Genomic DNA, 25722 nt, shown 5'->3' on the forward strand with positions numbered 1-25722 from the left:
GCTTAGTAGTTTTGATCTGATCAAAAAAGTCCATATCTCTATTGAAGCAGACCGTTTGTGTTGAGCGGCCTGCACAGACAGCAGGATGCCTGGGCAGCCCAGGCTCTGGACATCTGCTCCTGGCACACAGCACACTGACTCGGATTCACACACTGATCCTCAGTAGCTGGTAGAGCACATGTTTAACACACTGTTACACTGGAGCCCAGAGGCAGCAGCCGACAAGTAAGTATTTTCACAGGACATCCTATCACCTCTTTTCTCTCTCTCTCTCTCTCTCTCTCTCTCTCTCTCTCTGTATGTCTCACTCTCTCTGTATGTCTCTGTCAATTCAAGTTCAATTTAAGGGCTTTACTGGCATAGGAAACATATGTTTACATTGCCAAAGCAAGTGAAATAGATAATAAACAAAAGTGGAATAAACAATAAAAAATGTACAGTAAACATTACACTCACAAAAGTTCCAAAAGAATAAAGACATTTCAAATGTAATACTATGTGTATGTACAGTGTTGTAATGAAGTGTCTCTGTCTCTCTCTCCCTTCTCTCTCCAGTTACAGAGATAAGTACTCAGTCCCAAGAACATTATTAGAGTTTGAATCCATAATAAATGTGTGCCTCTGAGGGTTTGCATTTAGCCAACCTACTCCCTTGCCAAGAGAAGAGAAAAGATAATTCAATATGTATTTACAGCAAGGCACTGAGACGTGGACAATACACATTACTAGACCCGTAGAAGATGTCAACACAAACACAAACACACAATAGGAAGTGAACGTAGACAAAGCAAACAAAAGGAGGGTGGATGGAAAATGTAACTCTTTAGAGAACAGAACAGGGCCATGTCGGACAGATGTTCCCTTCAGATTAATATTCTCACTCCCAGTGTGTGTGTGTGTGTGTGTGTGTTATCCAACCACGGACTCGCTGTGCTGTCTGATTTCATGCCTCCTGAGCAACGAGAATGGAAAGGCCCCTCTCCTGCAGTCATAGCGCTGTCACAAGATTTTAATAAATGATACTAACAAACGGAATATCAGTCTCTCACCGTACGACGCGATGCATGCGGCGGTAACTGGGGCTAAATTTAGCTCCACTCCCTCCCTCTCTCCTGCACGGTGAACAACGTCGATCACACTGTTTATGACCAGCGCCATTTTATGACTTTTCCATTTCTTTATGAATTTTTAAACTATGGAAGTCTTTAGTTCTATAACGTCTCTGTTGGGCTTTAATTCACCCCTCCTGGCTTTGCTGTTGTTTTGTACCATAATCAGCACGTGTCCAATGGAAAACACCATTGAGACAGAACTTTTTTGCAGACATTCACCACCCGCACATTCACTGTGGCCTTAATTCATCACAAATTTGATAACAGGCAATTAATAATTGAGCAGTGTTTGCTAATTAAGTCTTGGAGAGGGCTAGTGGAATACTCTATCCTGTTTCCTAAGACACATGTAATTGACACACCTGAGAAAAAAGGAATGGGCCTGCTTGTTTTCAATCTGCCTCAGATAGGCTAGAGTAATTTCCTCTCCTGAAAAATGCTTGATCAGATTTCAGGCTGGCGTGTGTGTGTGGTCTGCGTGTGCGTGTGTGTGTGTTTGTGCGTGCACACAAATACAAACACACAAATAGACTGTGACCTCCAGCGACCTCCAGCACCATTCTCTAGCTCAGACTAATCTCTCACTATTGTCTTGTGAATGACTCTTCAGGCCTTTCAGAGCACTACAGCCTACTGGATGAGGAGTTCTACTATCTGTAAAAGGAAACAAATGAATGTAACACATCTCAGGACTCTAAAATAGACCCATTTTCAAAGCCTAATCCCTGGCCCTTTGCCTTATTCTTACCTCTTTTCAGAACCTTAATCCCACATTCTGGATAGTTTTCATGCTAGTGGTCCATGGTAGTGTATAGTGGCCGCGTCCAAAATGGCACCTATTCAATATACAGCAGTGCACTACTTGTGACCAGAGACATAATAGGGAATATGACCATTTGGGACAGAGCCAAATCGCTCTCTGTCGATTGCTTAATTCTGTTTTGCCTTGTTGCCTGTAAAAAGCTCATGTCTGATGGCCATGTATACGAGGGAATTTGGAAGAGGATGTGGATGACTTACAACAGTTTTCAAACAGAGGGAGACAGAGGTAGAAATCATCATGTCGTGCCATGTGGAATAAACAGGCAGGACACCCGTGATATAAGTCAGTATTCGAGGTCCATCCATGTCTGAGGACGTCGGGAGATGACCTTGAAACCGGCCACTGGGGCAACAGTGAGCGCTGTTACCTTCAAGAAAGCATCTGACTCTGGTTCCAAAGGTTGCTTGTTCATGCCTAAACGTGACCTTGGAACGATACAGTGAAGTAACGAAACACTTCAAAATTTGACGTTTTGAGTGACTCAATTTTACATTTGAGAAACATTGAAGAACGTCTAATTCTGATGTGATATTGTGAGAGCTTGTTGGAAATAAAAGACCTGCTTGTAAACATGACTATTCCATTACTTTGTCTTGATTTAAATCTACTCTACCAGTGAGACGCCTCCTGTTGACTTTAAAGCAACCTGCTAATAAATATATAACTCCCTCAGAAACCTCTGTAAATGGGGCAACATTAAAGGTTTCTAAGGCGAGCACAGTGACTCACTCTATACTGTAACAACAGATACCAGGCCATGTCAGACAGGTCACACACATGTGTGTACACACGCGTACACCCCCCCACACACACACACACCAACTACACACGCACACACATACACACACAAATCACATACATACACACGCACAGTTACACACACACACACCACCCGTGTATACTGGATATTACATCCATCTCCAAGGATGGGGTTTGGAGGCAGCAGCAGCACAAACATGTACTGATGAAGAAATAGTTCCTAATTAGATGAACGATAACAACGGGAGATGATAATAACAGGAGATCGGCTGGATGATAATAACGGGAGATCGGCTGTACCACATCCCAGCTGTACCACATCCCAGCTGTACCACATCCCAGCTGCACCACATCCCAGCTGCACCACATCCCAGCTGTACCACATCCCAGCTGTACCACATCCCAGCTGCACCACATCCCAGCTGTACCACATCCCAGCTGTACCAGATCCCAGCTGCACCACATCCCAGCTGCACCACATCCCAGCTGTACCACATCCCAGCTGTACCACACCCCAGCTGTACCACACCCCAGCTGTACCACATCCCAGCTGTACCACATCCCAGCTGTACCACATCCCAGCTGCACCACATCCCAGCTGTACCACATCCCAGCTGCACCACATCCCAGCTGCACCACATCCCAGCTGCACCACATCCCAGCTGTACCACATCCCAGCTGCACCACATCCCAGCTGTACCACATCCCAGCTGCACCACATCCCAGCTGTACCACATCCCAGCTGTACCACATCCCAGCTGCACCACATCCCAGCTGTACCACATCCCAGCTGTACCACATCCCAGCTGCACCACATCCCAGCTGCACCACATCCCAGCTGCACCACATCCCAGCTGCACCACATCCCAGCTGTACCACATCCCAGCTGCACCACATCCCAGCTGTACCACATCCCAGCTGCACCACATCCCAGCTGCACCACATCCCAGCTGCACCACATCCCAGCTGTACCACATCCCAGCTGCACCACATCCCAGCTGCACCACATCCCAGCTGCACTTCCTCTCTGGAACCGAAAGCTATTTTCTTCTTTCCAGAATGTGAACGGCTGATATGCCATTGCAATTATGCACGTTAGTGTCACATTTCAGACATGTTTATTACCATGTGTTTTCGCAGTGCATTCAAAGACTACAGCCTAATTTGCTGTGTCCGTGCTACGTCTCAAATGGCTCCCTATTCCCTATGTAGTGCACTACTTTTGAACAGAGCCCTATGCACCCTGGTCAAAAGTAGGGCACTATTACTATACAGGGAATAAGGTGCCATTTGGGACACTCCCCATGACTGCCTACAATATTTTAGTGAGCTTGGTTAACATTTAAAGGGAGCATTCCGTTTTCTCTTCATCATCCTTATTGCTATACAGTCGGCAGCATAATGAAACCACGGGCTGCTCTTGGATAAGAGGTGCCTGTTAGAAAGACAATAATTTAATTGGGGAGTCAAAGCAACCTGCTATTCCATTTGGTTTCCGTGTTAATTCAAAACCTTAATTAAGTTCTGCGTGGCCGCCTAGCGTTTCCTCCTCAGCTTAGAAACTGATCGCTGAATGATTAGTTGATGAGGTTTTGAACTGCAGACTGAGCCCTGTTACGGCTTTATAGCCTCAAAGGACTTCTCACATATAACATGTTCAATGACAAAGAAGTGAGAAATTGACCGAAAGCCTGAATTCAAAATTGATTAAATATATGTTTTTCTCTCAGCCATCTACACACAATACCCCATAATGACAAAATGAAAATGGGTTTTTAGACATTTTAGCAAACGTATTGAAAATGAAATACATAAATATCTCATTTACATAAGTATTCACACCCCTGAGTCAATGCTTTTCTCCCATTATCCCTTGCAGATTTGTTCTGCTAAGTTAGATGGGGAGCGGTGGTGAACAGCACTCTTTCCACATATTTTCATTGGGATTCAAGTCTGGGCTTGGACTGGGCCACTCAAGGACTTTCACCTTCTTGTTCTGAAGCCATTCCAGCAGTACTTTGACTGTATGCTTGGGTCGTTTGTACTCTAATGTTGTTTGTTTTCTAAAGCAGGTTCTCCTCAAGGATTTTCCTGTATTTGGCTCCATTCATTGTTCCCTCTATTCTTACCAGTCTCCCAGTCCCTGCCGCTGAAAATCATTTCCATAGCAGGATGCTGCCACCACCATGCTTCACGGTGGGTATGGTGTTAGATGGGTGATGAGCTGTGCCTGGTTTTTTCATTCAGCACTTTTCATTCAGGCCAGAGTTACATTTTTTGGTCTCATTAGAACACAGAATCTTTTGCCTTATGATCTCAGTCTTTCATGTGCCTTTTTGCTAACTCCAGGAGTGATGTTATGTGGCTTCTTCTCAGGATTGCTTTAGTCTGGTCACTCTCCCATAAAGCCTAGATTTGGCAAAGTGCTGTAGAGACTGTTGTCCTTCTGGCAGGTTCTGCCATATCAGCCAAAGAACTCTGTAGTTCTGTCAGAGTGGCCATTGGGTTCTTGGTCACCTCCGTGACCAAAGGTCCTTTTTTCCCGGTTGCTCAGTTTGGTCAGACGGCCAGCTCTAGCCAGAATCTGGGTGGTTCCATATTTGTTAAATTTCCCAATGATGGAGACCACTGTGCTCTTGGAAACTTTCAACACTATATAAATTGTTTTATACCCTTTCCAGAAATATACCTCATCACAATTTACAAATCTCAGAGATCTACGGACAGTTCCTTTGACTTCATGGTATAGTTTCTGTTCTGACATGCACTGTCAACAGGTGAGTTTCTTTCTAAATCATGTACTAACAATTGAATAGGCCAGAGGTGGACTCCAATCAAGTTGTAGAAACATCTCAAGTATGATCAAAGGAAATTGGATGCTCTTGAGTTCAAGTTGGTGTGTCGTAGCAAAGGGGTGTGAATACTTATGTAAATTTATTTTATTTTAATTTAACATTTATTTAACTAGCCAAGCCAATTAAGAACAAATTCTTATTTACAATGACGTCCTACCAAGAGGCAAAAGGCCTCCTGTGGGGACACGGTCTGGGCAAACATGTTTTATCTTAGGACAAAACACACATCACGACAAGAGAGACACCACAACACTACATAAAATAGACCTAAGACGACAACACAACATGGCAGCAACACAACATGACAACAACACAACATGGCATCACCACAACATGGTAGCAGCACAAACATGGTACAAACATTGTTAGGCACGGACAACAGCACAAAGGGCAAAAGGTTAGATACAACAATACATCACACGAAACAGCCACAAGTGTCAGTAAGAGTGTCTATGATTGAGTCTTTGAATGTAGAGATGGAGATAAAACTGTCCAGTTTGAGTGTTTGTTGCAGCTTGTTCCAGTCGCTAGCTGCAGCAAACTGAAAAGAGGAGTGACCCAGGGATGTGTGTGCTTTGGGGAACTTTAACAGAATGTGACTGACAGAACAGGTGTTGTATGAGGAGGATGATGGTTGCATCAGGTATCTCCGACAGGGGGAGTGAGGCCTAAGAGGATTTTATAAATAAGCATCAACCAATCAACCAGTGGGTCTTGCGCCAGGTATACAGAGATGGCCAGTTTACAGAGGAGTATGGAGTGCAGTGATGTGACTTATAAGGAGCATTGGTGGCAAATCTGATGGCCGAATGGTAAAGAACATCTAGCCGCTCGAGAGCACCCTTACCTGCCAATCTATAAATTACATCTCCGTAATCTAGCATGGGTAGCATGGTCATCTGAATCAGGTTAGTTTGGCAAATGAGGTGAAAGAGGAGCAATTACGATAGAGGAAACCACGTAGAGATTTAACCTTAGCCTGCTGCTTGAATATGTGCTGAGATAAGGACAGTCTACTGTTAGCCATACTCCCAAGTGCTTGTATGAGGTGGCTACTTCAAGCTCTAAACCCTCAGAGGTAGTAATCACACCAGTGGGGGGACCACATGAGCTAAGGTACCAGTCAAAAGTTTGGACACACCTACTCATTCAAGGGTTTTTATTTATTTTTTACTATTTTCTATATTGTAGAATAATAGTGAAGACATCAAAACTATGAAATAACACATATGGAATCACGTAGTAACCAAAAAAGTGTTAAACAAATATATATATATATATATATTTGAGATTCTTCAAAGTAGCTACCCTTTGCCTTGATGACAGCTTTGCACACTCTTGGCATTCTATCAACCAGCTTCAACTGGAATGCTTTTCCAACAGTATTGAAGGACTTCCCACATATGCTGAGCACTTGTTGGATGCTTTTCCTTCACTCTGCGGTCCAACTCATCCCAAACCATCTCAATTGGGTTGAGGTTGGGTGATTGTGGAGGTCAGGTCATCTGATGCAGCACTCCATCACTCTCCTTCTTGGTCAAATAGCCCTTACACAGCCTGGAGGTGTGTTGGGTCATTGTTCTGTTGAGAAACAAATGATTGTGCCACTAAGCGCAAACCAGATGAGATGGTGTATCGCTGCAGAATGTTGTGGTAGCCATGCTGGTTAAGTGTGCCTTGAATTCTAAATAAATCACCAACAGTGTCACCAGCAAAGCATCATCACACCTCCTCCATGCTTCACGGTGGGAACCACACATCACAACACAACTGATTGGCTCAAACGCATTAAGAAGGAAAGAAATTCCACAAATGAACTTTTAACAAGGCACCCCTGTTAATTGAAATGCATTCCAGGGGACTACCTCATGAAGCTGGTTGAGAGAATGCCAAGATTGTGTGCAAAGCTGTCATCAAGGCAAAGGGTGGCTACATTGAAGAATCTCAAATCTAAAATATATTTGTTTAACACTTTTTTGGTTACTACATGATTCCATGTGTGTTATTTCATAGTTTTTATGTCTTCACTACTATTCTACAATAATACAAATAAAGAAGAACCCTGGAATGAGTAGGTGTGTCCAAACTTTTGACTGGTACTGTAGGTTTTGGAGGTGTTCATAACAAAACGGGCAGAGAAAGCTTGCTGGACACTAAGAAAGCCTTGTTGTAGAGCATTTAACACAAAATCCAGGGAAGGGCCAGCTGAGTATAAGACTGTATCATCTGCATTTAAATAGATGATAGAGGTTCCTACTGCCTGAGCTATGTTGTTGATGTAAATTCAGAAGACAGGTGACAGGCAGTGGTTGAGACAGCAGATGTTCTGACTTTACACACTGCACTATTTGAGAGAGGTAGTACGCTGTACGCAAACCAGATCAAAGACCCCTCAGAGACACCAATTCTCCACAATAATGGAATTGTCTACCGTATCAAAAGCTTTGGCCAAGTCAATAAAAATAGCATCACAACATCGCTTAGAGTCAAGAGCAGTGGTGACATAATTTCGGACCTTTAAGGTTGAAGTGACACATCCACCTCCAATGAGATATTTCTCATTTAATTTTCAATAAATTTGCAAAGATTTCTAAAAACATGTTTTCACTTTGTCATTATGTGGAATTGTGTGTAAATGGGTGAGAAGAAAATAGCTTTTTAATCCATTTTGATATCAGGTTGTAACACAACAAAATGTGGAATAAGTCAAGGGGTGTGAATACTGTCTGAAGGCACTGTAGTGTGCATACAGTGGTGTCGAGGATTAAGTAGACTAAAAGCTTCCTCCTTCGTTTTTCTGGCATCCTGGGAGGATTAAAGGGGACAGGCGATAATCAGTGCCCGAACAGAGCGAGAAAGAGAGAGAATGAGATATAGGGAGACAGAGAGTCAGAGAGACAGATAGAGAGAGAGGGATAGAGTGGGGGAGAGAGAGCTCTGTGTCTTCTCCTCAGCTAACACCTCCACTCTTCAAGAAAATCAATCAAACAAACCGCTGAATGTCTAATGAGCAACGTAGCCTAGTGTTCTGTCGTACTAGTACTGACTTGGCTTGACTCTGGGCTCTGACTGAGCTTGGCCACCGCCTAGGCTGTCACCAGCCACTACCATAAGGCAACCTCCTTCCTTTACCATCCCCTATACCCACTGCCAAGACTTCAACCACCCACCCCTCTGACTGCCACTGTACTGCACACACTGTACATCTCATTCACTGCACTACTATTTACCCACCAACACTCCACAGCTTCTAATGTAACTCCACCATTTACAGTATCACCCCCCTGCCACCTATACCCACCGCCAACACTCCCCACCTTCCAACCTCCTGTCCCACTGCCTCCCCAGACAGGCCATTGGATGAATGTCAAATATTGACCTGAGCTTGTGAAATCAAGTTGACCCTCCCACTGTGTTAACCTCTATGTACAATAGTGTCAACAATGTCAGCAGAGGCCCCTCACCCAGACCCTCATTAACCTCTCCATATGATTCTAATAATAATAACTAGCATCTCTGTTAATCACATCCTCTGCTCATTATTCTACGTAAACAGGTGACTAGATGCAGAGGACCAATCATGTGAATGAGCAGGTATAACAGCAGAGAGAGGTAGCGTGATTAGACTGGCTAATGATGTCATTAGCCATAATTGCGGCCACGTCAATGAGCCCCTATGTGCCGTTTATGTAATGCTGAAATGCGCTGTTCCCTGCCACCGTGCGCACGCGCGTGTGTGTTTGATAGGTGTGATATCGATAGAATGGCAATAATATGCTAAAGTCCATCTTTCGGGGAAGCTCCGATTTCATGCGTCATTGAACTCTGCATAGAATGGTTTTTCTCTCCTCCATGTACATAGTTCTCAGAGAAATCTGAGACCGAAGTGTGGCAGTCATTGGAATGTCAGTAATATCCATAACGGTCTTGTCTGTTAGTGTAATCTTCCATCCAGGGTGCGTACACACAAACACACACACACACACACACGACACTCCATTGTAAAAGTCTTATTAATAAAGTCTTCTTCTTGTCCTTTGATGAGGGGATACAAGCCAGATCACATCAACTGGAGAGATGTGATGGAAATAAAAGTCAATTTAATACACTCCTGTTAGGCCAAGCAGTCACAAATCCTTTTCTAACAAGCAAGGCCACACACACACAAGTACGCGCACAGGCACTAATGCGGACACACACACATACATGTGTAAACATACACACAAATATGCAGGAAGATGCACGCGCGCACACACACACACACACACGCACACACACACACACACACACACACACACACACACACACACACACACACACACACACACACACACACACACACACACACACACACACACACGAATATGATGAACTGATGAAAGCTAAATATCATATAAAGGCCCAGTGCAGTCAAAAACGTGATATTCCTGTGTCTTTTTGACCATTTTAATTGAAAACAATCACAGTAACAGTCTTCTTTTTTTTTTAAATAAACAAAAATAGCTTCTTAGCAAAGAGCAATTTGTCAAACAAGAATTTAGCTAGGACTGTTTGGGTGTGGTCTGAGTGGGGAGGGGAAAACTAAAAAGTAGCTCTTGTTGGCAGAGAGGTTTAGAACTCTCTTTCTTATTGGTCTATTAACTAATTTACTGCCTGGCAGGCCAAAACGCCATCCCACCAAAACAGACTGAAATTTCATGCGGTCTATTCAAACAGCTCTTACTCTAAAAGGGCATTATCATCATTTTCACAACTTCACAATTGTTATCCAGAAATGATTGGATATTGAGATAAAAATCACTGCATTGGATCTTTAAATGTATAGAATTACTGTAAATTCCAATGCCATGAGAAGTCACTCACCACCCAGTAAAATATTTTTCTTAGCTGTGGGTGACGTAACCTCTCCTTTACAGTAGCTTGTGTTGTGTCCTCTCGTCCCAGGGGTGAAGGGTCAAACTCTCACTATTCCTAATGTTCCATAAATATTTGTGGTGTGTGGCACAACCACTCAGACTCATTCTGAAAGCACTGCAGTCTCTCTTTCTCTGCTTTTCTCTCTCTGCCTTTATCTCTCTCTCTGTTTCACTCTCTCTCTGCCTATATCTCTCTCTGTTTCACTCTCTCTCTGCCTTTATCTCTCTCTGTTTCACTCTCTCTGCCTTTATCTCTCTCTCTGTTTCACTCTCTCTCTGCCTATATCTCTCTCTGTTTCACTCTCTCTGCCTTTATCTCTCTCTCTGTTTCACTCTCTCTCTGCCTATATCTCTCTCTGTTTCACTCTCTCTCTGCCTTTATCTCTCTTTGTTTCAATCTCTCTCTGCCTTTATCTCTCTCTGTTTCACTCTCTCTGCCTTTATCTCTCTCTCTGTTTCACTCTCTCTGCCTTTATCTCTCTCTCTGTTTCACTCTCTCTCTGCCTATATCTCTCTCTGTTTCACTCTCTCTGCCTTTATCTCTCTCTGTTTCACTCTCTCTCTGCCTATATCTCTCTCTGTTTCACTCTCTCTCTGCCTTTATCTCTCTCTCTGCCTATATCTCTCTCTGTTTCACTCTCTCTGCCTTTATCTCTCTCTCTGTTTCACACTCTCTCTGCCTTTATATCTCTCTCTGTTTCACTCTCTCTCTGCCTTTATCTCTCTCTCTGTTTCACTCTCTCTGCCTTTATCTCTCTTTGTTTCACTCTCTCTCTGCCTTTATCTCTCTCTGTTTCACTCTCTCTGCCTTTATCTCTCTCTCTGTTTCACTCTCTCTGTTTCACTCTCTCTCTGCCTATATCTCTCTCTGTTTCACTCTCTCTGCCTTTATCTCTCTCTCTGTTTCACTCTCTCTCTGCCTTTAGCATCTTTCTCTCTCAACCTCTCGATATATATTTGTCTGTCTGCCTCTTCCCTCTCTGCGTCTTCCCTCCCTCTTTCTCTCACACTGCCTCTCTCTCCTTTTTGCATGTACACATATTTTTTCCAACCGCTACTCCAATCGTGTGTTCCTGTTTTGTAACCAGGCAAGCTTTAAAATAGCTCATCTGTGACAGGGCTTTGACAGTGAGAGCACTCTCTGGCTGGTTTCTTCTGATTTCCACACTGAAACGCTTTGCTCCTACTGGCTCACTCTGATGTGATTCTGTGTTGATGATGGGGATGAGATTATTTGAGTGGTTGCTTTAATCTTTGCTGTTCCTTCTATCTTTTTTTAAAAGAAAAGACCTGATGGAATTGTTCCCTTTAAATGGCTGTGGGATTAGGAGAAACTGAGAGAAACAAACAGAGGGAGAGGAGGAAGGAAGGAAGGAAGGAAGGGATGGGGATGGAGAGAGAAAGAGAGAAAGGGATAAAGAGGGAGAAGGATAGTGGTAAACAGAGGACAAATATGGAGAGAAAGAGAGAGGGGGAAAGATGGAGTGAGAGAAAGAGAAGAGAGAGAGAGAAAAGACATGGTGTCCTGTCTACTCTGAGCCAGACCATCAGTACACTCTTAGAAAAAGGGTTCTTCGGCTGTCCCCATATGTAATTTTAAGTTCCATGTAGAACCCTTTCCACAGAGGGTTCTACATGAAACCCAAAAGAGTTCTACCTCGAACCAAAAAGGGTTCTACTAGGAACCAAAAAGGGTTCTCACATAGGGAACTCATATAAGAACCCTTTTGGAACCCTTTTTTCTAAGAGGGTAGTAGTGTCGGTTGTGTTGGAAATATACTATATGAGTGGCCAGTGGACAAACTTGTGGCCTGGGTAATTCTAAAAGGCCTAAGTGAACACTCCAGTGTTTACACACTCTGTCTGTCTGTCTGTCTGTCTGTCTGTCTGTCTGTCTGTGTGACTGTCAGCCTGCAGGTGACCGCTGTCACTCATAATCTAACACACACATAAACACACACACACCCACAGCTGTCACTCACAACACTCACTGACTGATTTGAATGCGAGCGACAGCGCTAACTGCTAGCAAATGCAGTCTAATGATCTGACCACTCTGCCACTCTGTCTGTCTGTGAAGAGGACAACATGTCTTGTCTGACTGACAGACACCCCCAGCTAATGGCAGAGAGGACACAAAGCCTGTGGAGAACAAGAAGTAGCAGTGTTTGAATACAAACGGCTATACTTACCAACAGGAAATGCCTGTGTCATGAATACTAACACCTGTCTAACTGAGAGAAAGGTGTTTGAGAGAGGTGTTTGTTTGGAGAGAAACATGACTGGAGAGAGCAGTAGGGATTGTGATAGACGTATGTGGCAGGGTCTACAGGCAATTACGGACAACAACAAAAAAACTGCCACGTCACGGACACTGACGTCTTGCTCCCAGACAAACTAAACACCTTATTTGCCCGCTTTGAGGATAATACAGTGCCACCGACATGGCCCGCTACCAAGGACTGTGGGCCCCCCTCTCCTTCTCCGTGGCCGACGTGAGTAAGACATTTAAACGTGTTAACCCTCGCAAGAGTATGTGCAGACCAGCTGGCCGGTGTGTTTACGGACATATTCAATCGCTCCCTATCCCAGTCTGCTGTCCCCAAATGCTTCAAGATGGCCACCATTGTTCCTGTACCCAAGAAGGCAAAGATAACTGAACTAAATGACTATCGCCTCATAGCACTCACTTCTGTCATCATGAAGTGCTTTGAGAGGCTAGTTAAGGATCATATCACCTCCACCTTACCTGCAACCCTAGACCCACTTCAATTTGCTTACCGCCCCAACAGGTCCACAGACGATGCAATCACCATCACACTGCACATTGCCCTATCCCATCTAGACAAGAGAAATACCTATGTAAGAATGCTGTTCATCAATTACAGCTCAGCATTCAACATCATAGTACCCTTCAAGGTCATCAATAAGCTTTAGGCCTGAGTCTCAACCCCGCCCTGTGCAATTGGGTCCTGGACTTTCTGACGGGCCGCCCTTAGGTGGTGAAGGTAGGAAACAACATCTCCACTTCGCTGATCCTCAACAGTGGCGCCCCACAAGGGTGTGTGCTCAGCCCCCTCCTGTACTCCCTGTTCACCCATGACTGCGTGGCCATGCACGCCTCCAACTCAATCATATAGTTTGCAGACGACACAACAGTAGTGGGCTTGATTACCAACAACGACGAGACAGCCTACAGGGAGGAGGTGAGGGCACTTGGAGTGTGGTGTCAGGAAAACAACCTCTCACTCAACGTCAACAAAACAAAGGAGATGATCGTGGACTTAAGGAAACAGCAGAGGGAGCACCCCCCATCCACATAGACGGGCACTAGTAGAGAAGGTGGAAAGTTTTAAGTTCCTCAGCGTACACATCACGGACAAACTGAAATGCTCCAACCACACAGAGTGTGGTGAAGAAGGAGCAACAGCGCCTCTTCAACCTCAGGAGGCTGAAGACGCCTACAGCACCCGATGTCACAGGAAGGCCAAAAAGATCATCAAGGGCAACAACCACCCGAGCCACTGCCTGTTCACCCACTACCATCCAGAAGGCGAGGTCAGTACTGCTGCATCAAAGCTGGGACCGAGAGACTGAAAAACAGCTTCTATCTCAAGGCTATCAGACTGTTAAACAGCCATCACTAGCACAGAGAGGCTGCTGCCTACATACAGACTCAAATCATTAGCCACTTTAATAAATTGATCACTAGTCACTTTAAATAATGCCACTTTAATAATGTTTACATATCTTACATTACTCATCTCATATGTATATACCGTATTTTAAACCATCTATTGCATCTTGCCTATGCCGCTCGGTCATCGCTCATCAATATATTTATATGTACATATTCTTACTCCATCCCTTTAGATTTGTGTGCATTAGGTAGTTGTTGGGGAATTGTTAGATTACTTGTTAGATATTACTGCACTGCCGGAACCAGAAGCACATGCATTTCGCTACACTCACATTAACATCTGCTAACCATGCGCATGTGACCAATAAAATGTGATTTGATAGAGAGGTAGTAGTCATAGGGAATGATGGAGAATTTATAGCCCGGAATCACAAGGAATTATTCGGCATGGTGGAAGCGGTGTCGCAGTGCACTGTGAGTGTGTGTGTGTTTGGTCACACTGGTGCTTGTGTAGCAGAGTGTGTAGCACTAGTCCTGTCCTCTGCAGGTGAAAGAGAAGGGAGACTGAGGGCTACATGAACTTGTAGTTTACAATAACTTCTCTGTCTACTGCAGTTGGACCACTTTGGTAATAAGGGGAAAGGAAAATGACTATTCCTGCAGAGTAGATGGGAGTGTGTGTGGGTTGTGGTGTGTGCTTGAGTGGAAGGTGGGATGAGGTGACTAGGGACGATTTATGAGAGAGAGAGAGAGAGAGAGAGACTTCCAGTATGACTTACCCAGAGGGGAACAGCAAGGTGAGCCACTTCACATTGCTTGTCCTCTATGCAGCCTGGGGACTATGGAGGTTCAACATGCGGCTGGGACAGTGATGAATTTAGGGACTCACAATTCATCTTCCTGGATTTACCTCGGTTTGACTTATGTTTGTGACCACGGTGACACTGTAATGAGGTAACTGTGGCAGCCTACGTTGAACATCCATTCACAGTACAACATTTGGCAATATAACTTATATGTCACAACTTACAAGTCTATTTTTATGTGCAGTAAGTGACACATTTACAGTACCCCCACTACTCTAACACATACACAGTAAAACAAGCTGCAGCCTGTCAGGATCCTGGGCCCTGGTCTCTACATCATAATCAACACATACACACACACACACATACACCCCTCCCTCTGCAGACTAATGGTCCTATTACCCTGAAAGGTCGGTTAGATCTCCTAATGCAGGGAGGAGAGGGGGGCCATATTGCAGTGGCCATCAGGTAAAGAGAGCAACATTTCGTATCACTATGGCTGCCCTGCCTGCGCTGTTGGGGTGACTGAAGTACCAATTGGTATTCATGAGGAATCCTGAAGATGTCGTTTTCTCAGAATTCCCATACTGATCATTATATCAAGGTAATGGGTCTGTGTGATGGGAAAAAATAGGGGGAGGCTTTTTTTAGACATCTTAACAGGGGTAAAATTGCAGTCACCCTGACAAATAGACACCCTAGCTCCGCAGGCGCCATTATCGTCTTTATAAAGTGAATGATATGAGAACATCAGGGAAAGACAGGAGGGAAGGTTTGCTTGCTATTAGGATTCATCTATGTATGAAAATCAAGTTGCCACGTGTCCACGTAAAATCCTTAGGCCGCGTTCCACAGCTAAGGCGAGGTGACGCAACATTCATCGACTGACAAATGGCTATAACATATGATGCAGTTAGCTGATACTTAAAATACCTATCCAGGCGTTGTAAGATCTGTCAGGCGTCAGCAACGTCTAAGCTCTGGAAGGCAGCCTTAGCTTCATCTTCTATCTACATTGAGTGACATCAAGCAATGAGATATAGTCTAACATGGATAGGCTATTCTGATATTCTAGGCCTACTGAAGCTGCTTTTCCATCAGAGCTATTGGCGTCAGGTCTAGGTCAGGACTTGTTGTGGTATAGGGCATATCCTGGTCGACATAACAGATCAATACCCTGTGTGACCCATTGGTCTGTCTGACCTTGTTCTGCCTGTTGTGGTTCAGGAGCTGACAACTATACAGACACCAGTGGATTAATTAAACTGTCCTTTGTTCAACTTTTTTTTTTTATAAGGAAAATACCGTTGAGGTTAGACACCTCTTTTGAGAGTGTGACCTTGTCTAAACACTGTTTCATGAGAAATAATATTAGAACTGTAAAGCAATCTAATATTGTTAGAGGATGGTGAATAATGTTTTTTAGAATTGTATAAACTGCCTTCATTTCGCTGGACCCCAGGAAAATTGGCAGCAGCTAATGGGGATCCATAATAAATACAAATACAAAATAATGAGCAAAACATATTTCAGCCTCCAACCAATAGCCGAATAAGATAAAGTGGATATATTTTGAGCCAATTATGAAAATGTAGAGAATGCTTATTTTATCTACAGAAGATCGTTTCCTTTTAAGGGGAATATATATATTGTGTGTGTGTGTCTGCGTGTCTTTGTGCGCGCGTGTGTGTTTTGATATATATGACGGGAAATGCTCCCGCTCCTCTTCAAGCGGACAGTCATTTTGCTCCTGGCTGCACGCTGTTTAACGACCGTAGTACAGACACTCGCCCGAAGTCACGGTAACGTCACCGTAGCGCTGGAATTTATCCTCTCCTCGGTCGGGGATGTGCATTTGGACAGGAGAGTGTCCTCCGGACAGCGACGCGCCGCATTGCTACGCTCCTCTCCTACCTAGGACATACAACATCCGGCTCCGGTAGCTTATCTTGGACGGGATGGCCGGTGCTAAGTGCCTTCTGAAGACGCCGAGGTATGTGAACGGAGCGTGTTAATTAATAGGTTACGGTGACTGTTGTGAGAGTTTAATCAAATTGCAGATTACCCTTCAATTGAATGGACCTGTATTGACTGCAAATAAATGTTAGCCTATCTTACCTTTTTTCTTTTCTTTCGTTCCAATGCAATTGGTTGCTTATGTGTAAATTGCAATACTGCAATAATATAGCCAAAATACGCCAACAATGTTTTGTGCAAATCCAGTATTTTTAGTACAGTAGCCTGTATCAGCACAGTTTGCACAGAGCAGTAGCCTAAACAGGTGCTGTGCTCAAGCTCTTGAGCAGTAGACTCAGAGGACCTTAGGAAAAATGAATAACTGAAACAGGAAAACATAAAATTGATAGTAATCTAGCCTATACATGTAATTATATTTTGCCAAAGATTATGCATTTCATCTGCCTACGTAGTCTGCGTAACAGTTGATTTTAATAGCCTATGCTACTCTTAAAATGTGTTATGGTTATTTGAATGATGAAAAAATGGTGTAAACATTGTGTCGTGCAGCTAACCCAAAATGCCCACTTTGCGTGTGCGGTGCCATGCATTTGGAGACACAGCCTAAGCATCTCGGTTCACTTCAATGCGCAATACAGAGTAGCCTAAAGACAAATGTCAATCAATGCATTAGCCTAATACTTCATGCATTCATTTTATCGGTTTGCCAGGGGCAGACTGGGTCAAGAAATGCCTTAGCATTTTATCCACGCCAGCCCACATCACTGAGCATGCAGCCAACTCACCCCCCTTCTCTGGTGTGTCACTCTGTGTTCTTCGTGTTCTCTGTCTGTCGGTCTGTCTGTCGGCTTAAGCCATAATACATATATGACGGGCACTAATTTACAATATAGCCTAAGTCATTAGCTTGTCTTTTAAAACGTAGGCTATATTGTAAATTAGTGCCTGTCATATGTGTTCCCCTGAATCAACACCTAACCAAATTGTTAATTACTAGGAGCCCTGTAAAACGTCATTCATAGTCAGGGCTCTTAAAATAAAAAAAAATAACTGGTAGCACTGGTGCTCCCAACTTTAAAAAGTTAGGAGCACAACATAAAATGTAGGAGCACCAGAAAATACGACTTTTAACAGCGATTCAGATATAGCCTATATGAAATCTAACATTTGGTACATCACCTCGGGCATTTGCAGTTTACCACGAGCTGAACCTGCTTATATCTTCATGATTAAGTGTCGATATTACCGTATCGCCCACCTTGCCTCCACCGCCGTGACCGGGCTCATCTACAAACCGGAGGCAATGAGCCTATCATAATGATGAGACGTTATAGAGTGCCGCTTGTATCAGAAGATGAAATGTGTGTCGGCTTCAACATGGCTCGGATGAGCCCGAGCGCTCAGCAGCGCGCAAAATGTGCAAACTGATTTTCAAACCGTCACGCTAACCATCTTCAAATGGAAAGGTCATTCTCAGGAATCAGTTAGCCTACGGAGCCGCGGGTGTGAGTGAAACTAAAGATTTAGCATATTCTGACTTCAATTGTCTCTATTTTGTGAGGATTCATTTCTGTTTTCTTTGTGTGTGGCATATAATAGCCATACAATTTATGGGTCACATATGTGAAATGAGTTACAGCAGACACACGGCTAGGCTGCATGTCCAGAAGAGCACGTTACCTTTGGGATCAGTTCCAGGTTTGCACCTGGTGAATGACAGAGTATCTTGGGATTGTGTGCTGAGCTCTTGCATTGACCATTGTAAATACATTACTGTGATGTAGAGGACAAATGCAATTGGTCCTGGGAGTGATTTCATACAGTACCAGTCAAAAGTTTGGACACACCTACTCATTCAAGGGTTTTTCTTTATTTGTTTACTATTTTCTACATTGTAGAATAATAGTGAAGGCATCAAAACTATGAAATAACACACATGTCATCATGTAGTAACCAAAAAAGTGTTAAGAAAATCAAAATATATTTTAGATTTGAGATTCTTCAAAGTAGCCTTCCTTTGCCTTGATGACAGCTTTGCACACTCTTGGTATTCTCTCAACCAGCTTCATGAGGTAGTCACCTGGGGTGCATTTCAATTAACAGGTGTGCCTTGTTAAAAGTTAATTTGTGGAATTTCTTTCCTTCTTAATGAGCCAATTAGTTGTGCTGTGACAAGGTAGGAGTGGTATACAGAAGACAGCTCTATTTGGTAAAAGACCAAGTTCATATTATATCAAGAACAGCTCAAATAAGCAAAGAGAAACAACAGTCCATCATTACTTTAAGACATGATGGTCAGTCAGTTTGGAAAATGTCAAGAACTTGCAAAAACCATTAAGGACTATGATGAAACTGGCCCTCATGAGGACCGCCATAGGAAAGGAAGACCCAGAGTTACCTCTGCTGGAGAGGATAAGTCCATTAGAGTTACCAGCCTCAGATTGCAGCCCAAATAATAGCTTCACAGAGTTCAAGTATCAGACGCATCTCAACATCAACTGTTCAGAGGAGACTGTGAATCAGGCCTTCGTGGTCGAATTGCTGCAAAGAAACCACTACTAAAGGACAGCAATAATAAGAAGAGATTGCTTGGGCCAAGAAACACGAGCAATGGACATTAGACCGGTGGAAATATGTCCTTTGGTCTGATGAGTCCAAATTTGAGATTTTTGGTTCCAACCGTCGCGTCTTTGTGAGATGCAGAGTAGGTGAACGGATGATCTCTGCATGTGTGGTTCCCACCGTGAAGCATGGAGGAGGAGGTGTGATGGTGTGGGGATGCTTTGCTGGTGACACTGTCAGTGATTTATTTAGAATTCAAGGCACACTTAACCAGCATGGCTACCACAGCATTCTGTAGCGATATGCCATCCCATCTGGTTTGCGCTTAGTGGGACTATCATTTGTTTTTCAACAGGACAATGACCTAAAACACACCTCCAGGCTGTATAAGGGCTATTTGACCAAGGAGAGTGATGGAGTGCTGCATCAGTTGACCTGGCCTCCACAATCACCCGACCTCAACCCAACTGAGATGGTTTGGAATGAGTTGGACTGCATAATGAAGGAAAAGCAGCCAACAAGTGCTCAGCATATGTGGGAACTCCTTCTAGACTGTCAGAAAAGCATTCCTCATGAAGCTGGTTGAGAGAATGTCAAGAGTGTGCAAAGTTGTCATCAAGGCAAAGGGTGGCTACTTTGAAGAATTGAAAATCTAAAATATATTTTGAATTGTTTAACACTTTTTTGGTTACTACATGATTCCCTGTGTTATTTCATAGTTTGATGTCTTCACTATTATTCTACAATGTAGAAAAATAGTAAAAATAAAGAAAAACCCTTGAATGAGTAGATTTGTCAAAACTTTTGACCGGTACTGTACATGATGCCATGTGTGAAAATGGCCATCCAGTGTTTTTGTTGGTCACCACTGAACTAACTGTGCTGGCACTGAACAGTGTCTGTTGCCTTGGTATAGCTGTGTTATAACAATATTACAATTTTGTATAATAATAATTTGACACTATTTCATAGAGGTTCAGTTATACAGATTGAGCATAACACTTTTGGCCCCTGGGTTGCACAGCAAACTTCCCCTCAAAGGAAGGGACTTACTTACCTTGGGGAAGATACAATGTAGGCACACATAAGAAGGTTAATCCCTTAATTAAACAAGTTCCAAAATGAAATACTTTTAATTTACCATGAAAGTAATGATCACAGAGCCAGCTGGCTCTCTGGTCTTCATGTCCCTCCCTCCTTTTTTATGTGCCAGTTTTATCCTAATTAATACAAACTTCTGATAAAAAATCTGCCGCTTTTTTTCTCCAAGTTAACTTTAAGATTACAGATCACAGATATTTATTCACAGATAAACAATTCATCACAGATTAACAATTTATTTAATCCATTCAATTCTATATTGGTTGTAAACATACCCACGATCACCATAGATTGTCTCAAGCACCTCAAGTCAAATGTTATGGCTGAGTTTGCCCTTGTTTTTGGTAGAAGTTCAGAGTTGTTGTGTTACTCTCATGCAACTCTATAATGGCTGGTGCTGTACAGCAGTGGGCATGTCAAGGAGCATGTTGCCAGGCCAGGGTGTTCACCCATAGGCTAATAGGTTCTCTAAAGCCCATACAGAGCCCTGGAGCATTGGGCTGTGTTCAGTGTGTCCTGACACAGACACACTTTGTTCTCCTGCAGTAACTTCCAGTCATCAGCCATGTTCGAGGGCTCTGAGTCGGGAGATGCCGAAGGAGTCAGCACAGAGAGTACCCTGGGATCCTCCGTCACCGCCTGCAAGAAGGTAAATACAGGGGGACGGTGTGTGTAGGTGTGTATGTTCGTAAATATTAGTGTGTGTGTGTGTGTGTGTGTGTGTGTGTCCCTCTCCCTGGTGAGGGAGAGTTTGTTCCATTGCAACAGACAGTAATGATGGAGGGCCTGGAGTTTGATTTATCATGTCACTGTGTCAGGGAGACAATGAGTGAACTGGCAGATAACACTGGTCTCAGGGGAGATGACAGCTTCTTCAGTTCTGCTCCCCCTCCTTTCTCTAGAATAAGCAGCATTGTCAGTCAATATTGCTTTTTGTTCAGTTACTTCATTAGTAGACGGGTCGTCAAGTTAAATGACTTCCATTGAGACTCGCCACTCTGTCCCTAACATACAAAAATAATACTATGTGTAGTATTTGTAATGTAAGTCTCTGCACAATGACACAAAACTGTATGGCTCCCAAGTGTATATTTATAAAGACAACATTTTAACCCTAACTGTAGGTCAGGTCGCCTGTCTTGACAAAGACATGAAAATAAAACATATTGTCTTAATAAGATATATGTGGTAGAATAATATTATTACAAAGTCTTAATTTTTTTGCTGGTAATATTTACTATGATATCAAGCACCTGCTCAAGCACCTGTATAGAGCTGTGTTATGTTCATTGGTGCACATCGTAGAAAAACTAAAGCATTTATTATTGGACAAGTTGAAATAGCACCTCCCTGTTTTGGGCCTAATGAACACTACCCTGCCCTCACTCCAAGCTCTGCCAAATTGTGTGATGTCATGACCATGAGGCCACCTGAGTGTGAGTCACCTCTACCTGGCCATGGCCCAGAGCAGATGGACGACACCGGGGCGAGACAGGACAGGGGGCATGATGGCGTCAGCCTACAAATACACAATGGAAATGATTATATTCGCTATTGTTTTGTAGCCCCTACCCATCCACATCCCTCTGGCCAAACGCTAAGCCCACTAGCATTTGTTTTCCCAGATTTGTTTTCCTCCCTGCTTTCAGGGGGATTGGGCTAAATGCGGAAGACACATTTCAGTTGAATGCATTCAGTTGTGCAACTGACTAGGTATCACCTTTCTCTTCTTATAGAATTCGAACACATCCAGACCGTTCTGATTAGTCACAGAAACCGATGGGCTGGGCCAGAGCCGGCCTAAAGTCATTGGCTTTGATACTCTGATTGGTTAGAGATGATTCAATCGCTGATGAATTAGGATGGCAGTTTCAGACTAAACGTATGTGAAAGGTCACATATCAAAGTTATAGATTATGATTAGAATATCCTCTTGTATCTCCTGAGGGATTCCAGCACCATTTACCCAATACGAAAAGAATCAATAACTCTTAAGATGGCAAAGGAACTCTTGACTCTTGAGTGTCATTGAAAGTCACAGGTCAACAGGACTTGACACTTAACCTATAGGGTCCATTGAAACAGCCCGCGGGGGAAGAGTAAAAACACAGTAAATATGTGGAGAGTAAATAGGCTAACTGACAGGCTATTGATCCCTCTTACCGAGCAAGGTCCCACAGAGCACCTCCTGAACAAAGAGATCTGTAGAGATCTTTATAGCTAGAGGGTAAACACTAAAATGATCAGCTGAAGGTGAATGGGGGACTCGTGTGTGTGTGTGTGTGTGTGTGTGTGTGTGCGCGTGTGTGCTTGAGAGAGTGTGTGTGTATATTTGTATGTACTTCCCCATATTATACATTCTGAGAAAGAGTTCAGTCATGTGTCTGTGTGTAAGACTGTGTGTTATCTGGGTCTTCCAGGTGCTGTGCAGTAGCAGTGTGCTGGACTCGTCAGACTACTGGCTGAGGAATGAGAAGGCTCTGTGCAGGCTGGGCCTCCTGGAGGATGACGCTGAGGGGAGAAGCAATACGGTGAGTAGTATGTGTGTGTGTGCCCTGCGTGTACAGTTTTTTAAGCAAAACAGGCTACCCGGCACATCAGGATGATTTTAAAATCCTATTGAATTCTTTAATTTGTAACTATCTGACTGCCATCAAATCTATTGCAATTTATAGCACTTTGTAGCACATGAATTCTCCCTTGGGGCTGGTGTTCTTACTAGAAAACAAAGGTTTCACTCCGGTCTGTCCTTTCCCTCAGTCTCATTCCGAGCTCTGGATCGATTAAAAAGCTTTTTAATCTTCCCATTCTGTGTGGAAATGAGACAGTGACGTTTTTACACAATGTGTCCAGATCCCATAAATCCCTGGTGTGTTTTATGAGAGCAGGAAGAGATGCCAGCCATCTCCCTGTAGCATCGCCTCTCTCTCTCTCTCTCTGTGTGTGTGTGTGTGTGTGTGTGTGTGTGTGTGTGTGTGTGTGTGTGTGTGTGTGTGTGTGTGTGTGTGTGTGTGTGTGTGTGTGTGTGTGTGTGTGTGTGTGTGTGTGTGTGTGTGTGTGCGTGCGTGCGTGCGTGCGTGCGTGCGAGTGTGTGTGTCACCTCTCTCCTAGGTGACAAATTGTTCAGCCTCTCAATTCGCAAATCAGCTCTTCCCGGGTAACACAACTAATCATTCAAATTTAAAAGAAGTGTGTGTGTGTGTGTGTGTGAGAGAGAGTTTGTGTGTGTGTGTGCGCTTGGGGGTGTGCTTGTGTGTTTGTTGATTCCCCTCACACCCTCTTCTGTTAACCAGGATTATCACAGTCATAGGCCTGTGGCCATATCAGCTTAGTTAATTACAGACCCTGGGCCAGGAGTAAACAGGATCTGTGTTAGTGAGTGTTTGGAATGTAGATTTAATAAGCTTGATGGGATATGGTTTTTGTTTACTCCGGGTTTCATTTGGGGAGCGGGGGAAGGGTTGGTTTATTAGTGTATTCATTTGGTTCGTTTATGGAATCATCTAATACGATCACTTTTATCAATGTGATTGACACCATGTGATTGTCATTGATTACACACTCAGCGGCAGCAGAAGTATTTAAATTAAGGTCAGAGGTCGTGTTGAGGATAGGATCAAGTTTATTGTCCCTGAAGGGAAATTGTCTTGGACACAAAGTGCTAAGTTGATGACATTGATATGTCATCCTGGGTTTTTCAGTTTCACAAAGTGTGATATCTTTATTGTCCATGTCACGTCCTGACCAGTATAAGGGTTATTTGTTATTGTAGTTTGGTCAGGACGTGGCAGAGGGTATTTTGTTTATGTGGTTCGGGGTGGTGGTTTATTTAGTAGGGTGTTTGGTTAGTTAGTTCCGGGTTTTGGGGTTATGTTCTGTGTTAGTATTTCTATGTTCTTTCTGGTTAGTTGTATATCTATGTCTAGTTAATTGGGGTTGGACTCTCAATTGGAGGCAGGTGTTTTCTAGTTGCCTCTGATTGAGAGTTCTATATATGGGTATGTGTTTGGTTTAGTGTTTGTGGGAGATTGTTTCTTGTTTTGTTGTGTGTGTGTGTGTGTGTGTGTGTGTGTGTGTGTGTGTGTGTGTGTGTGTGTGTGTGTGTGTGTGTGTGTGTGTGTGTGTGTGTGTGTGTGTGTGTGTGTGTGTGTGTGTGTGTGTGTGTGTGCGTGTGTGTGCGTGCGCCTGACAAGACTGTCTAGTTCGTTTGTGTTTTTGTATACGTGTTTATTTAGGTTTTTCCTTCTTTGTCCGTAATAAAGAAGATGAGTATACACTTCCCTGCTGCATTTTGGTCCTCTCCTTACGACAACCGTGACAGTCCATTCATTTCATTCGATGAAGACAATATGGCCACACTACCTGGTTGAGGATGTGACAATTACAGTGCTGTATATTCCTGAATAGGGACAGGAATGTGTGTGTGGAAGGCTCCGGAAGGAAAAGGGACTATGCACTCAGGAGCTCAAAGTGATAAGATAAAAGCTTGTAAGTTCTCTCTTGTCACTCCTCACCTTTGATCACTCTCTCATGTTTTAATGCATGGAGTGAACAGAAATGAAGATAGCTGAGATAGTCACAGTGAATTCCATCAAATCCCTGAACACATTGACGGAGGGTAAGCAATTTCTGCGCCTTCAGTTCTGCTCTGCTAGTTACAGTGTAGTTACAGAGTTATGTTTCGGGTCCTGTTCTAAACACTTGTAGAGATGAGATCTATATCATTGTTCATCTCAGACCCCAGAACCAAATACTGCATGCACTAATAATCTGTCACGAGAGTTTATCACTATTATTTACCTCATCCTATTCCATCAACACCAAAAGCATTACCAGTTTCACTCTCTCTCTCTCTCTACACACACACACACACACACACACACACACACACACACACACACACACACACACACACACACACACACACACACACACACACACACACACACACACACACACACACACACACCCCTCTTGTTGTTTTGAAACTCACAGCTCTCAGAGTCATCCATTCATCTTTAGGTTTAACACTTCAGAGGGAGGGAGCATACACGTCAGCTATGTGTCCCATACAGGCATCATTAAAAAGCCCCAGTGAGGAAGAATAGACTAAACATGCCATCTGCAGCCGAGGAACTGACTTACTGCAGGATGACACCTGGGTTGTGTTC

General features: G+C 43.5%; 1 protein-coding gene across 6 annotated transcripts in view; it reads left to right on the plus strand.

Moving 5' to 3' along the window:
- sphkap (SPHK1 interactor, AKAP domain containing) overlaps positions 1-25722 on the plus strand; it is a 63319-nt gene that overhangs the window by 2902 nt on the left and 34695 nt on the right. For 5 of the 6 annotated variants that reach the window (XM_014213846.2, XM_014213848.2, XM_014213849.2 and 2 more), the window contains exons 2-3: positions 21098-21200; positions 22972-23082. In XM_014213846.2, coding sequence (XP_014069321.1) covers positions 21098-21200; positions 22972-23082 — 214 coding nt within the window. Of the gene's footprint in view, positions 1-16582; positions 16905-21097; positions 21201-22971; positions 23083-25722 lie in introns of those variants that run through there. The other variant, XM_014213847.2, reaches the window with a different exon arrangement.

The sequence above is a fragment of the Salmo salar genome, chromosome ssa09 (genome assembly GCF_905237065.1).
Source record: "Salmo salar chromosome ssa09, Ssal_v3.1, whole genome shotgun sequence".
NCBI classification, from domain to species: Eukaryota; Metazoa; Chordata; class Actinopteri; order Salmoniformes; family Salmonidae; genus Salmo; species Salmo salar.